Source organism: Scatophagus argus, chromosome 15 (assembly GCF_020382885.2).
Source record: "Scatophagus argus isolate fScaArg1 chromosome 15, fScaArg1.pri, whole genome shotgun sequence".
Taxonomy (NCBI): Eukaryota; Metazoa; Chordata; class Actinopteri; family Scatophagidae; genus Scatophagus; species Scatophagus argus.
In genome coordinates, this window is record NC_058507.1 from 5,459,298 (window position 1) to 5,475,502 (window position 16,205).

General features: G+C 41.2%; 1 protein-coding gene across 4 annotated transcripts; it reads right to left on the reverse strand.

Annotated features, from left to right (window-relative positions):
- Positions 1–1,046: 1,046 nt before the first annotated feature.
- Positions 1,047–16,197, reverse strand: asxl2 (ASXL transcriptional regulator 2). Of its 4 annotated transcripts, XM_046412766.1 has the most exons (14): positions 15,906–16,197; positions 14,402–14,484; positions 14,193–14,195; positions 12,972–13,080; positions 12,578–12,719; positions 10,862–10,980; positions 9,675–9,792; positions 9,288–9,347; positions 8,850–9,010; positions 8,456–8,552; positions 8,241–8,346; positions 6,023–6,722; positions 4,936–5,594; positions 4,474–4,672 (listed from the first exon to the last, which is right to left on the reverse strand). In XM_046412766.1, the coding sequence occupies exons 1-14, from the start codon at positions 15,960–15,962 to the stop codon at positions 4,621–4,623; spliced, it is 2,466 nt and encodes an 821-aa protein (XP_046268722.1). In that variant the 5' UTR covers positions 15,963–16,197; the 3' UTR covers positions 4,474–4,620. The 4 variants fall into 4 exon arrangements, with proteins under 4 accessions (XP_046268719.1, XP_046268720.1, XP_046268721.1 ...); XM_046412763.1 differs by having other exon boundaries at positions 1,047–5,594; positions 15,906–16,195; XM_046412764.1 differs by lacking the exon at positions 14,193–14,195 and having other exon boundaries at positions 1,047–5,594; positions 15,906–16,195.
- Between the last annotated feature and the right edge of the window lie 8 nt (positions 16,198–16,205).

Genomic DNA, 16,205 nt, shown 5'->3' on the forward strand with positions numbered 1-16,205 from the left:
CGCGGAGATGCCATGCGCGGCCACCTACTATACTTTACGCATGTGCGCACGCACGCTGGTTAAAGGCGCACTACTACTATTGCTGCTTTTACTCTGAATTATGATCCTTGAAATAGAGTGGAGAAAAAAAAACAAGCAACACAGATTAAATTGAATTTAAAGGGATACTCCAACGGCTCCCTGTCGCACTCTCATCAAGTATGGCAAAAGAGACGGATCAAATAATAATAATAATAATAATAATGATAATGATGATGATGATAAAATAAAATAAATTAACACGGTCACAGCAGCAGGGGCAGAAACAATCTGACTTCATCATTCAAGATTCAAAATACTGGGTCATACATTTCACCTCATGTAACAAAGAAGCAGGGGGATTTTTCTGTCCTGTGTTCGCTTTCAAACGTTTGTCTTGTTGATATCCTCAGTGTTTAACTTAAACACCTAACTCTACCACATAATGTGACTCTGTAGGCCTGCGTTACAGTCAACAGTTTCTTGTTTTGTCAAGCCATAAACACGACGAGCTTCGACTCCAACTGCCATGGAGAAAAAGCCAGACCAGATTCAGAGCAAATTAAAACTGATAACGCTTTGCTGTTACAGTTGTGAACACGGCACAACAGTTGCTTAGTTCATCCAAATTCACCCAGAGTCCGAAAGTAAATTATTTAAGCTGCAGAGTTTCTTACCGCACGACAGAATGTTAAAGCTAAAATTTCAAGTACAGAAATCTGTATTTTTAAAACATATTTCACAGTAATTTTGTCATCTCTTGTTTTACAGATGATTCAAACTGAGTATCACACAGATTCATGCAAGCTGTAGAAGTGCTTCAAACTGTGAGTCACAAAACATTTTCTGTATGCCTCCTAAAAGCTTTTCAAACTCCGCACCTCCAGTTCGTAACTCTGGCCTTCTGCTCTCGTATTCAAATCTTCAATTGAAATCCAAGAATTTAGCGTTTAGTGCTCGCTGTGTTGATCAAACCGTCCCCTCTGCACCCCCCTGTGTGAGATAAACACCACTTAACACATGGCAAATGCTTTTCTTTTAATTATTTATTCATAATAGTCTATTTGATAAAATACACTTTGTTTACAAGTGCTGATTACTATATTACATTCATCTGGAGTTTAAATGGAGACAAAATGACACAGACGTATTAAACAAATTCACCAAGTGATAGATGACGGTGGTGATTGCAAATGACCGTTTCCTCTGCCCACACACAGTCACTTCTACATGTATGGCTCCTGTGAATGCACACACAACAGGTAACTTCAGTGACAGTAGGGTCTGCTGCCTGATTCAGGGTTCAGTCCTTATTAACAAAGATTTCAGCTGCCTTTTGGGTTGACTGAATGTTTTTAATTGGTTTTGGCAGTGCAGTCCAGTCCCCAACCCTACACGAGTAAAATCACATCACATTCAACCAAATGGGACCTAAAGATCCTAAAGGGGATAAATTAAATTTGTGTTAACTGGCTTTAGTGAAATGACTATGCTAAGTTTGTGGAAACACCTCCTGACTCTAACATCTTAAAACCAATTTCCTACTGCACGACCTCCATTTAATAACAAAGACATAAAAAAAGGACTTTGATTAACCCACTGATCTGAAAATAGTGCTTTGAAAACATATCTTTTTTGTTTTCCTAAGGAAACGACCCAAATGTTGACAGCTAAAACGATACACATATTCAGACAACAACTCTATGGAAAAATATAGACCAACGGATCCATTGAAAAAACCTGGGCCATACAGGATATTCATACCTGGGCAATTTGAATTATAAAAAGTCAAGTTATTATCTGTACAGTGGTCTGTCCGGTCTAAACAAAATCATATGAAAAGTGGACAGCCAATATATTATTATAGTAAATACCCTGTTGATTTTCAAAAACAATTAGCAAATAGAGTTTTTTTTTATATTAAAATATATTAATTAAAATATATTACTTTGATTAACTAGTCAAACATTAAAAACGAGTTCTGATTATTTTGTTTTTTTCTTTAAGGTGACTTTGGTATATTACCTTGGAAATAATTGCTATAAAACAGGCCTACGCTGCACCTCCAGGAGATTTCAAAATACAGCCGATGCGCCTTAATTTGCACACAGCTTGGACTCCCGAAAAACCTGCCGAGGCAACTCTTCACGCTGGCCTTTTTGCATGTTAATATGTGGTAGAAGTAAGTATTTACACTGTGTTAACGTCATTACAATGCAGCTACGACAGTGTTCACACCACAAATGCTGGTTCATCCGTGCACATCACACACACACACACACAAACACATTATTGTACATTATATAAACACGGTACAGTACTATTTTGCGCTTACATTCATACCACATTTAGAATGAAGATAACACTTGGTTTTCTGGAAAAGGCCGTTTCAAAGTGAAGTGTTACGCCCGTCTGTTGATCGGCGTCATGTTGTACCTCCAGATCTTTTTGTAAAACTGAAGCATACTGTGCTGAATCACACTAAGATAAAGCATTTAGCGTTTTAGCATAACTTGCTGTTCTTCTCTATTTTCTCTCCACAGTAAAACAATTATATAATAAATGGCTGGATATGCTCAAGCAAGGTGTGCTGCACAGATAAATTTCTACATCTAGGCAAATACTGTAAATGAGCAAATATTTACAGTGAAAAAAACTAATTTATTTTAATTCTCTCCCCTTGCCTTGAGTGTTTTTTTTTCTTTACTGTTTGCCACTGCTGATCTAACTTTACAGACATACGAGTGTGAGAAAACCCACCTCACGGGAGACAATATCTACAAACTGGCTTTTTGGGGAGAAAACACAGGTTCACACAGTAGGAAGTGACTCTAGACCTTGACCTGGAATGGAAAAGATCTCAATTTGTCAAAAGGTACATATAGGCATTTATGTATATATATATATATATATATATATATATAAATGATTCTTCTTTTTCCCCTATATTTGAATGTAAGTGCTGTACACAGTTACTACCATAAATTCGGGTGGTGTTCAAGTGCTTCGCTCCGCAACTGTTAGTCAAAAAATGATGTGATGTGCAACCCTCACAAGCTGACATATCATTCAAAATTCCTTTTATAGTCTCTTTCTAAAACTATACAACCTCTCTCTAGGTCTTAAATCTGAGTGTATTCAGTAATAAATGTACAGTTTTTCTATAAAATAGTTATTGTAAGTTGCACTTCCCTGCCATGCGTGCATAAATGCCAAATAGGAGGTACTCCACAACCAATGATTATCATTAGCACCCCTCCCATACACACTTTTTGCCTTTAACCACAACTGACAAGGCCCAATAATAAAAAGGGTCAGTTCAAAACACAACAGTCATCATGTTCTAAAAAAATAGCAACATTCATTTTTCCCTCCTTTTTTAAAAACTACACATATATTAAAAAAAAAAACATCACACTAATCTTAGCCGAGTGCAAACATTGCCAGATTTCGGATTTCTCACAAATCTGACAGACTAATGATTTGATTGAAAACTTAATGACATTTCTACCAAAAAATTGCACAAAACAATTTTTCATAGACGTTGGTGAAACAAAAGACCATCCAGTGTAAATCCTCGCCTTTCCAACAGCGACCACATGCTGGTTGTTTTGCCTGGAGCGCAGATGATGTGCTTCACCCGAGCGCTGACTCTGTATTGATTCTAGATGACATGCTTCTGCTTTGTGTCTTCAATACAAATCAAACCCCAATATCTTCGAATTATTATTAATTTCATATCATCGTACAACTAAACATGACACGCACAGTTTCGAGGGGCCGATGCAGTCATCGTGGCAAAAGGCGCCACATCCTTTGCACATGATCATCGCCTTCAGTCGGCAGTAGCATTTAGACTGGACGTCCTCCATGTTGGAGCCCTCCATGTAAGACTGTTCTGGTGAGGGCTCGCCCTGCTTGCCGTGGTCCAACGAGTGACCGGCAGGTATGGTTGTGACAGTCACAGAGAAAGACATGACGCTCCCGTTGACGCCGCCGCTGTCAACCTCCGATGAGGCTGTGGAAGAGCCGGTTCCTGCAGTGCTGTGGTTCAAAGTGTGAGGTACAGACATGCTGATAGTGCCGCCATAGCACGGTGCCGCCACGGGTTCCTGATTATCGAGTGTTCTCTGGGTTTGAAAGGCAGACGGCCGCTGGTGACTGGGTTCCACTTGGGTATGATATGGCTCAGAGCTTCCTTGATTACTATTGCAGAGTTCGAGGTGCCTTCGGTGTGACTGAAAAAAAGGGCTGGTGTCTTTGGCTGTCGCACTGGTGCAGTTGTTGTCGGCACCAGCTGCGCTATCCTCTGAGCCAGGCTCAGTCTTTACTCTGGAGCAATGCTGAACGCTCCCTGCTTCATCAGAGCTGGTTATTGAGTATCCCTGCTGCTCGGTTTTAACCCCAGAAACAGGAGAGAAAACTTTCCTGGCTGGTTCCTCTTCCTTAGCCGCCTCCTCTCCTTCTGTGCTTTCCCTTTTTAAACTGGACACTGACGTGTTTGGGATGGCAGACTGGTGCAGTCTTTTGCTCTCTGGTCCTCGGCCATATGTGGACACGTTGAGCAGGTAATGTCCTGTCATGGCAGGCCTGGGCATCCTCTTACGACCAAGAAATCCTACTGAAATCCTGGAATGGTTCTGACGCTCTTCTGCTTGCACTAGTTGGTGGACTTTGAACTGAGGGTGCTGAGGCCCCATACCACCATAAGGCAGGCTCTGCTGGACTTTCCTCTGCATTAGAGCCTGCAGGATCTGCTCCTGAGTCTCCTTATCAGGAAGTTCCCTGTGATGTCTCGTGTATTCTGAGAAAACTCCTGCTCGTCCTGCTAGATTGAGCTGGTGGGCCATCTGCTTATCGGCCCTGTGCTCAACAGGGTGTGATGTCTTCCCCTTACTAGCAGAGGGTAAGTTTGACATCTTCACTTCCACTTTGGATAGTGGTTTTGGGAGGATCTGCTCCAACGGAACCTCTTTGCCCTGCAGAAGCTGAGTGACCAGCGGGTTGTTTGCAGGGATGCAGGAGCTGGTCCTGGTTGATGATCCAGCAGAAGATTGGCTTTCTTGTCCCTTCAGAGCTTGCACAGATGAAAAAGTGGATTGTGTTGATGTATGTGAACTCTTCTGAACGCTATGGTGTCCTGCACAGACCGAACCAGCTAGATTACCTCTGTGTTTTTCGTCAGTTAGGCTTGAGTGAATTGCTTGAGGCTGGTTTGGGCTTAACTGACCAAAAAAGTCCAGTGGGCGAGAAGGAGGCGTACTGGTCTGACTGCTGCTGTCGGAGGCTGGTAACCTGTTTGATGCCTGTGGAGATGTTGGGCTGGGGCTGGGCGATGGCTGTGTCTGCTCACCACTGCCTCCCCCAGGCCCTGGGCCTGGCACAGCTCCCTTCGATGCAGATGATACTGCCGCTGCCGCTGCTCGCTGTGCTCGGGCAAGCTGAGCTTTGGCTTTGATGTCCGCCAAAGTGCGAGCACCAGTACGGCCCGGGCTGCTAAGTGGAGCTGGGAGGGGAGTCCTGGGTGAAACTTGGCTCGGTGACAGAGGAACTGGAAGAATTCGTGACACTGGGATCTGCAAAATGAGAAATAGAGATTTCTTTCAAGATATGCATATAGACACAAATGAAAAACATCCATAAACCAAATTAATCTAAAAGTTTCTCCACAAAATAGCTTAACACACTACTGTCACTTTTTCATCTCCTTACAGCTACAAAGTTCTGTGGAAAGTAGCTAAGTCAGGGATTTACTGGGGAGGCTAAGAACATACTGAGCATAAAGATCAATGGCAGAGAAATGCAGGAGGGATTGGAGAAATTTCTATGGATATTTTGATCATTTAGCTTGCGTCTGGAATGCTGCTGCCACCTTCTCTGCAAAGAAGCAAGCTACAAACCTGTCAGAGCAACCTTGCAAGTCAAGTCTACAAGTGGTGAATTTCTGATATTCAGAAGATAAGATAGATCAGAGGAGACTTTAAGTTCACAAACATTTCCCTACCTTGAGTGGTGGAACCCTCTGATTTGTTGTTAGAGTCGGTGTAGGAGGGCTGCATGTGGAGACTGAAGACACTGAGGAAACGGAGGACATACGAGGCCTTTTCTCTGGTGTCAATTCACCCTCCATCTCACTGACAGATTTCCTTTTCAGCGGCTCTGAGGGGCCACTGGGCTCAGAGATGACGTCTTTGCCCTCCTCAGCAGGCTTAAACGCAGATGCCGGCTGATCGTCTTTTAAATCTGAACCGGCCTTTGGTGGACTGCTCTTCTTCACAGGCGAACAAGGGAGATCTGTTTGCTCCTGCCTCACTTCCTCCCTATGCGACTTTTCAGGCAGTGTACCTGCTGCAGCCCCTTCAGTCTCTCTCTCAACCTCAGGTGTTGTCACTGCAGATGCTGGCGTAGACTGTGCTGCTGTGTTCAACTTGCGATCCTCAGTGTACTGTGAGCGCCGTGTTTTCATGGGGTCTGTGGTGAAGACTGGCTGAGCAGTTTGTGCCTTCAGAGGCTCCTGTGTTGACTTCATGTGTTTCACAGCGGTAGCAGCAGCATCAGTCTGGCTGCTGTCCTTGGTGCCCTTGGGATCCTCTGGTGCCTGAGCAGCAGGTCCCATCTGATGAGATGGGGGCTGGGGCCCAGCAGACTCCTGATTCAGATCAGCCTTTGTCAGCTCTTTGGATTCCTCAAGGCTGAGCCCAGAACTATAAAGAGAGAGAGAAGAGGGAGGTATGAAGACAGACAAAGACATAAATGTGTTTCTTTCCTTAAACACTCAGTAGGAATAAAAACAAAGTTGGCAATGACTCAAAACGTACTAAAAACTAGAATTACCGCCAAACAGTTGTGTGCCTGCACATATCAGGTGAGTTGAAGTTTACATCCAAAATGTAGGAGCAGTCGTGAAGACTTTGAAGGAATTTAATAAAATGTAAAAAGGGCATTTCTCAGTGAAATGAAAGTTATTACTATACTGACATGTATGAAGAACATCTATACAGTCAGCACAGTTTCAGAATGGACACCCAAGATTAGTTTCACCAGTTCAGTATCTGACCAAATGTGAACTATGGTCATGATCTGCCCTTCTGTTCCTGAGTTATGCCGTTGAATAATGGACAGAAAACATTATGATGTCACAGTGAAGCTGTCCTATTATCCTTATTATCCTATTAGTCATTTTTGTGAAATTTTGTAATAATTACTGAAGGTATTCTTGAGTTATGTTTTGTGAGATAACCTTTGACCACTAAAATCTAATCAGTTCATGGTCCAAACAGATGTTTGTGCCAAATTTGGAAAAATTCCCTCGAGGTGTTCCTGAGATGTAACGTTCAAAAGTACGGGATGGACTTACAGACAACCAGAAAGCATAAAGCTTCTGGCTGTGGCTATCGCCCTTGTGGTGGCATAATAACATTTTAGATGCTACTATTGTTTTATAGAGTAAGGTTACAGCGTAGTTTATGTATACTTTTTTACTTGATTCCCTCCACACATGTTCATTTTGACATGTTGAGTTGAGCTGAATTTACACTTTTTTTAAATGAATAAAAGCTGAATGATGAGACGCTTTATGCAACATGAAGCATGAGATAAAGTGGGTATGGAACTTAAACAGTGGTAACAACTGATTCAATAACTTTGGCAAGTGATCCAGTGAGACCCTTTGATACATCATCACTGGGTCTCCACATACACTGAGACATTTTTAAGCAGCAAACAGGTCGACTCAGTTTGATTTAGCCTTGTCTCAAAGCAATTCAATACAGTGTGATGAATACTGTGACCAATTTCATTGTAATTCTACTCATAATTTATGTGTTTACATGAAGAAATCTCACCAGGTTTTCATCTCCTCCTGTAACGTGAGAAAAAGATGAGGACGGTGTTTAGATCCTATTTGGATTCTCATTCAGCTTTACATAATCCTGTCAAACACTCCACCATGTAATAACAATGCCTTTCTGAAATGAGATATTCCATCTTGTTAATGGTGTGAAGAAACAAAACTCATTCAGAAAAGTAAAGCTGCCATTCTGCTCTTTGTATTTTAGGTTCTGCAGGTAGAGAGCTTTTAATTTGAAAGGAGCTGTCTTCTGGCATTTGGAAGATATGGAAAAATATGCCTTTCAACTTCTCCAACTTCTAAAGAAGTTGGAACTTCTCGGACTAGAGAATCATGAAAAAATGAAAAATCTAAATCATAAAGGAGAACCTACTTTTCACCATAATAGTTTTCGAAGAAGGCCTCCTTCCAGTGTTCGACTTTCTTTTCCTTCTCGATTTCTTGGCGCATTCGTAGCTGCAACTCAGGAGTGAATTCCCCTGTCAAGTTGTATAATAAGAAAGAGAAGAGAAAGGTTACATTATACTTGGTGACATAACTTTGACTTTGAATGTAAACTGAATGCTGTAGGACTACAACTGCACTGACCTTCAGCCAGTCTCTCCTTCCAAGACTGTGCTGCTGATGTGAAGAACTCATTGTTTAAGGCAGAACTAGTGACCTTCAGAAGGCCGTCCATGCAAGCCTGAGGAGAGGAGGCACAATGTTGTGACTAAACATCATCACCATCACTGCACTCAATACATACACTCATGCTTCACATAAGTAATGTACAGTTAACCATGTGAAGTCAGTAATTACTGAATGCATGTGCATGGATGGTTTCTACATTGTTTGAACTGTTTTATGGGATAGTTTAAGACATTTACGCAAAGAAAGATGAGAAATAACATGTGATAATATTACTCTCCATAATATTTAGTGCTGGATAATGCGACAGAAATGTAATAATAAGAATGTGTAATGTTGTGTGTAGAGTCACCTGGCGGTCAACTTCAGGGAGAAGTTTGAGCAGCCTCTGTTGGCAGTCCGGGGGCAGGACGGAGAACGTGTGCTTGTTGATGATCGCACGCAGGTTGGTGTTAACCAAGATGGAGTCGGGTGTTTCCACATCTATTTTACACTTGGTACGTTTCAGCTGCCCTGCAAAACAAAACCGTAAACAGACATAAGCCAAGATACACCCAGCAATGCTGAAAAATGATGAGCTCGCAGTTTCCATCGTAAATAATTTACTTTCACATAAAGTTGTGTATTTTGTTTGGTTCCGCTAATGGAATTTAATGGAATAGTGGAATTTAGGACCAATTTATTGAAATTTTCTTCATGGGATTTGGTGGCAGCAAGAAAAATCCAGACCATCACCATTTTTGGAGATTTCCAAACCACTTGATGAAATTTATGTAGATGTCTGACTTACCTGCACTAAGACGGCCTGACCTCTGGGGAACCTTCCTCGGGACGACTGGGTGACATAAGTCTGATTGGAGGGAAAGATGCAGAAGGAAAAGCTCTGAGAAACTGCAGATCAGAGCTCTGACTGCTTCCACACTGATACTGCGATGATACTATGAGTCATGTTCGGATGAGGAGAATACATTGCTTTTTGTTGCACTGCATCAATATCAGGTATTTACCTTCAAAACTGTGTGCAATATCGTGCAATGAACATTAGTAAAACATCCAAAACTGAGTGAATATCACACCGGATATCCATGAACTGGATCAACATCTAATGTGCAAGCCCAGTGTTTAACTCTTCATTTAATCTGATGTTGTACTTGACAATATAAGAGCTGCCACCTACCAGTCTTTGTAGTAATGTCAGCCATGTCTTTGATGGTTTTCAGAAGCAGTCTGGGACTGGAGGTGGTTGGCATTCCCCCCTGTCTGCGCTGATTTCTCTGTTGCTGCTGCTTCAAGGCCTGAAAACGAGGGAAGGAACAAATACACAGCAGTGTGAGAAAAAGAGAGTGTGAGTGTGTGTAACCTGTTTTCCTTGCAACTACTCCCACAGGGCCACTTGCCTGGTTAAATAACAGCTAAATAACAGTGCAGCAATGAAACACAGGTTGTATAAGACAGGAATAAGTCATCTCCTTTTTGTAAATCTCTCAAGAAGTCTGATCGTCGCAGTGTTCACATAGTAAAGATGCAATTCAAGACAGTCCACTGAGTTTATATGGTTTTAGCTGACTGAGATACAGAGGAAATCACTGAAGACAAATACACAATAGGTCTCTCCAGCACTAATATTTTAGCCAAGCTGCCATCTTCCAGTGTTGCCTACGCCACATAAATGAATACAAATTGTTCTTACAGAGCTGAAAATTCCACACCAGCACAGATGGAGTGAATTACAATCTGTGCAATCAAGTGAAATCTAATTAAATGGAACACAAAAGGCACAAAGCAGCCAATGAAAAAATCTTGAACGGGTGGATTATGAGGACATTAATACTGTAAAACCAGCTATAGGCATTTTTCCCTGACGCCTCATTGTTTTAAAATAATCAACACAAGATGTTGCACAGACAGGGAATGGAAGGATAAACACGGGTTAGGTACATGCTCACTAAAAACGCTGCAGCGACAAAGTTTAAATAAATGTGGTTGAAATCTGCAGAGAAACACAAATAAGTACTTAATTAGAGACAATGATTAGAGGTGTGAAAATAATCTAAATACATCACATACAACAATAGCCTTAGTTGTTGGGGGACGGTTGGCTCAGCTTTAAGTCAGAGCTCTTTTCTGACTTAACAGTCTCCTTTAAACATTCAACAGAAATACGCATGAAAACATGTCCGTATTTAACAGAAATGTGTTTGTGTGTTTCAGATTGGGCAAGCTAGGATTTACACAGTACGGGTGTATGTGAGCAAGAGGGTGTGGAAGGAACTCGTATAACATGTGAGACGTGTTTGCACAAACAAAGAATACGGCAACAAACTATTTAAAAAAAAATACAGAGAAAACAGAGCCCATCCATACCTGCTTCAAAGCTTTCTTGCTGTGTTTCTGTGAGGGAGAGATGAGTTTACTGGTGGGGACAGAAGGCGACGAGCATCGAGGCTGCGGAGAGGACGGCTGTGACTGCAGCTTGGAGGGAACTATGAAATACAAAAGCACAAAACACATGTTACAAAATACACTTCCTGAGGGTGGTGTACCGACTTTATCACAACCTGCTTTTGTTTTGATGAAACCGAAACCAATTCAGTGCACAAAGAAGCAGATAATGTTACCATGCCAAAAGATCATGTTACTAAAAACAGGGCCGAACATGTCAATGGGAAGATTGTGTATTTATGATAAAAATACCTTTTCTACATGCCATAAGCAGCTCCACTTGTTTCTTTATCAAAGCAACCTAATTTCCATTTGACCCTGTAGTTCTTCGCATTGATTAGTCAAGCAATAAGCCGATATTGGAGTCCTCCCACTCAGATGTAAGCCAAGGTTATTTTGCTTGGCAGTTTCTAACTTGTGCATAATGAGGAAGTGGTCACGGGTCACGCTGAGAAAATACAGTTTCCTGTTTTAACAGTCACTTAAAATATTCGAGTGGCACGCAAAACTAATGAGAGTCAATGAGAGCACAGCCTGAGGAAAATAAGATAATTGGTACTTGAAGAAAGGCTCATTCTCCCAAGTTGCAATGCAATCAGGCCGTCACAAAGGTGTGCAAAAAAATTCTAATTATAAAAAGAGCAATAATCGCTACGATGTAACTGTGTGTGGCATGCAGCTTTTCAGCTCACGATTAACAGGAGGCAGTATGGACGCCACATGTCTGTTTAAAAATAAAACCCACCTTTCGTTATCATCATGTCTGATGCTCAGCGTATTCCAGGAATTATTTTGTGATGATATGATATAATTTATGTTTGTGGTGAAGCCACTCTCTCTCAGCGTGACTCTTCTACCGCTACTTCAGCTGGGTTCCTGTACTTCCGCAATGACTTTTGACAACGCCTGAGAAGGGGCGTTAACGCTCAGAGTTATGAAAGAGCAAGGTGAAAATCGGTTAATGTACGCAGTCCTTACTTACTGTGATCCTTTATATGGCAACAACTGTGCAACGAGAAAGAAAGTCTTTGTCTTTAAAATTGTGAAATGAGCCTGCAAATGAAGCTGATCCTGGCATGTGAAAAATAAATTTACTAAGTTTCTTAGTCAACAGGACATTTCTGAAGCTTCACTACAAAACAGCATTGTAGCTTTCTCCTAAATAAACGAAGAGGCCCGGGACTTGTTTTAAAACATAAAAGGAAGAAGAAAAAAAAAACAGCCCAAGTCTCCAGAAGCCTCAAGATACCAAATTGCACACCTTTTGAAGCAAAAATCTTCACTCTTAGCTAAAGCGTTAGCGTGCGCCCCATCTGAAGTGGGTGCACAAGCGTGAATGTGCCTACATGCACCTCTAGATAAGATCAACAAAAAGTTGTGATCTCTGCATACCTCAGTGTTTACCTGCTACCCGGAAGCTTTCCTCATACACAACAGAGGGAGCTCTGCTGAAGTTGATGTCGTCTTGCTGCTGTTTAGCTGTGAAATATTTTGTGGACTAAGAAACTCTTCCCGACTTTCCATCAGCATGGGACTGAGTAGATAATGGTGGAATTTTCATTTTTGGATGAACTGCTCCTTTAATGGGTGCAGTGATGTACTGTTGATAATGAAAATGCTGTATGCAGCGCACAGTACCTCTTCGCATCCACCTTCCTCTCCTGCCCTCTTGAGAGAGGGCACCGCCGTTGTTTTCTGTGCTTTGGGAGTCAGACAGATTGTCACTGCTCTCCTCAGAGCCTTCCTCAGACAGCTCCTTCACCACATCTGAGATGTCCTTCTGCATAAATAATAAAGCATGTAGAGAATGTTACCTATATGTTATGGATACTGAAAAAGAAGAGTCAAGAGGAAATTCAGAAACATCAAAAGTCACTCACACCACACTCGACTGAAGAAGTCATAATTCTTTGAGTATAAACATAACTTTATTATTGTGTCAAATGGATGAAATTATCAAAAGTCAGAATCAATTTGATGATTATTTGCCTCACAGGGCTAAGAAGTGAAAGCTGCTTTGTGTCTAACCAACCTTTAATGTGTAGACCCCCATTCTGCCTGGAACTTTGTAGAATATCCCCTCCTCGCCACGAGAGTTTGTGTGCAGCATTGCATTGAGGCATGCCAGAGGTGAGGTTCCACTAGATCATGAGAGAAAAACGCATATTTACACATCTGTTCCCCGACAAATCACAGCTGGGAGAAGGATGCAAGAGAGGTAAATGCTGGTCTGATTTCTGGGGAGATTGCTATCATGCATCGAGGGGACACGTGTGAGTGCAGGTCAGAGTCACGTCAGTATAGTTGTGAGGGAATTTACTGCATGTTTTATACAGAATCAGTAGCATAAAACTGACTCAAGGTTAATCTAATCATTGTAAGGAACTGATATTCTCAGATTAAATTGGTCTGACACAACTGTGTCTGTTGCATAAAAATCTGTTCTAGTTAAGTCAAATATTTGCAAAACTAACTTGAGTTAATTAAGAGTGCACAATAAAGCCTCAGGAGTCATGCCAGAGATGTATGCAGAGGATTACAGTGGAGAAAAAATACATTTTTGTCAACTTCCATTTCTGTTATTTTATACAGTGTAACATGCAGTATATTACTTAAAGCATGTCAAGCAAAATGGTTAGTAATAAAATGTACTGAGACTGAGAAAAATGCAATCTGCTATTCACTTAGAAATACTGCAAGCTTAAAATCTGCACAGAATTTGCAACGCCGCTGAATTCTTTGGTTGACGTCATGTAGCTTTGATGAACTTTCACATCTACACAAACATTCTCGTCAATGTCCATGCTTTATTTTGGCAGAATGTCAAGTCATTTTTCATACTGGAAAATATTATTATGTTTTTATGCAACAGGTGGTTGTAGATAGCTATAGAAAATCCAGGTGAAATATGAGTGGAGTGGAGTCTAACCAGGGCACAAAATTAACACAAGCCACCAACCAAAGGCTGGTAAAATATGTAAGTAGCTGATACTTGCTTCACTCACCAGTCAGAAAAGTAAGATAATCTATTGACTGGCTGGTAAAATCTGAATATATACTACAGCCATTTGGCCAGTGAACAAAAAAGTAAATTTTGCACCCTGAGTCTAACACTGCATCTTGAAGCAACCGAACTGAGGACATGTTATTGTTAATAACATGCAAAAGGATAAAACCAAACAAAGTGGCATTGCAGTGAGTTTGTTAAGACAAGGGGTGGGCAGGGTGGAGTGGGGGTCTAGTGTTTTCTTACCTTCTGGATGAGAACAGTGACAATGAAACAAAAAGAAACGAAACATTGATTAAGTAAAAATAATCGTTACTATGCGAACAAGAAAATGAAAGTACGTGGTATGGTGTCAGTACCAGAGGGAGAATGTCGTTGTGTTCTAGCTCATGAAAATGCCTCCTATCTAAAGGGTGTTTGCTGTAGGAACACGACGATACCAGGAAAATATTTACCTTATTTCTTTAAGCCTTTCTCTTTGAATCACCTGCAAGATCTCTTTATGGCTCATGGGTGTGTTGGGGTATTTCTCCAAAACCTAGAATAAGGAAATGTTGTTATTAAAAAAAACAAAAGGTCTTTGAATCATTGTGCAGTTATTCAGCTGGCTGTTATAATGTGTAACATGATGTAGTCTCAAGGCTACTTCAGGTCTGAGATTTCACATACTGAAGCTTTCTGGCTGGTTTCTATAAAGGCTGAATAATTACAGGATATAACGTTCAGAATAATCAAAACCACAGAAATTTCTTTAAGATTGTGCCTTTTTTCCCTCTTAATGTTTTCAGATGTTCTGCTGTGATGTTAATCCACTCTCTACACCAAAAACACATCTGCAATCGTGCTGATAACAAATAACAGGTGGCTAATTACTAATTTATCATTTTCACACATGGATAACATTACAAAGAAACGCCGCCTTATGACATAAACAGGGACTGTAACAAGACTTTGCAGCAAACACTTTAATAAGTGCTTAGATTAGCTCACACCAAAACTTGTCAACAAAACATGTCACACTGATGGAGCACCACACACACTTTCACTCAGTCATTAAGAGAACATGTAGCGTCGAGCACCTTATTCTGCTCCCGCTTTGTGCATCTTTGTGACGACCGTTTGCAACGTTATATCCTCACATTGCTGTTGTTTAATGAGAATCTCAGTAATGTCAGACGTTGCGGGTGTTTAGAAAGCTAACGTTATTACAATTTACTGCTTATGGTGTTAGATGTGTGAGCGAACTGTTTATCGCAAATGACTCTCTGGAGCTAACACATCATTAGACGTGGATGTCTACACAAGCTATAAGGTTATATTTATATTTTGACTTGGTTATTGGTGGAGTTTTTTTTATATTTTGTAGTCATTAGCATGCTATAGCGCTAGCTACAATGTTAGCAACATTTATTACTGTCTGACATCTCACTAAACGTTGGAATGCAATGGATTAGCTTTGCAACCTATGACTGATTTAAGGTAACGTTGTGGAAATGCATTTAGTGAGGACACCGTGGGTTTTACTTTGCTTTATTTGAGAATGAAATCAGACAAACTTGTTGACGAACTGAGTTGCGTTAGCAGGAGCTAGCGTGCTAACCTGGCTAGCGCGCAACACTGACGTGATTACTTCATGGTTACTTTATTCGACTCCAAATCGTGACAGCCATGTCACCCTTACGGTCTGGACACATCACAGCTAAAGGTTTGGGGGAGATTCTTGGGTGCACACAGCTGACATTAGTTTCGTTGCAATTATGCTCAACGGTGACAGATGAGCAATGCTAAGCGCTAGTGACAGCACTCCTCCAAATGTCTAACCGTCAACACGGGCCTTGCGCGCTGTACGCAATATTTCGTCTTCACCAGCAGGTCATGAACTCATAAACACAGTTGTACAAGTAGGAGCGTTCAAGGAAAACAACCACAACAAACGGCATTTAGAAACACGCAGAATACCGTTTTAGCCGCTTCCGCCCACGTCCTGCCCTTCTTTTTCTTCTGTCTCTCCCTCATTGTTGATGTCTTGTTGCAGAGTAGTGTTGAATTTGTCTGCTCCAGTTGAAATGTTGCTTTAGTTACCGCCTAAGATCCACTCCGTCTGCCATGTTGGACTTACTGTAAAGAGTCATGTGACTCCGAAGGAAACGTCATCTTACTGTATATAGCTGTCATTTCAAAGTCTTCAAGTTCACCACATGTATTTATGTAGCTGTCAACTGCAATTGTGACCAAGATCACAGGGAGACCGCAACATAA

Bases quoted from the DNA above. Each gene is read 5' to 3' on its own strand.
- asxl2 (XM_046412763.1), bottom strand. From the start codon at position 15,962: ATGAGGGAGAGACAGAAGAAAAAGAAGGGCAGGACGTGGGCGGAAGCG. The intron at 8,553-8,849 runs GTGACTCTACAC...TCCTCTCCTCAG, and splicing joins TCCCTGAAGTTGACCGCCAG to GCTTGCATGGACGGCCTTCT. The intron at 5,595-6,022 runs GTAGGGAAATGT...CTCATTTTGCAG, and splicing joins AGAGGGTTCCACCACTCAAG to ATCCCAGTGTCACGAATTCT.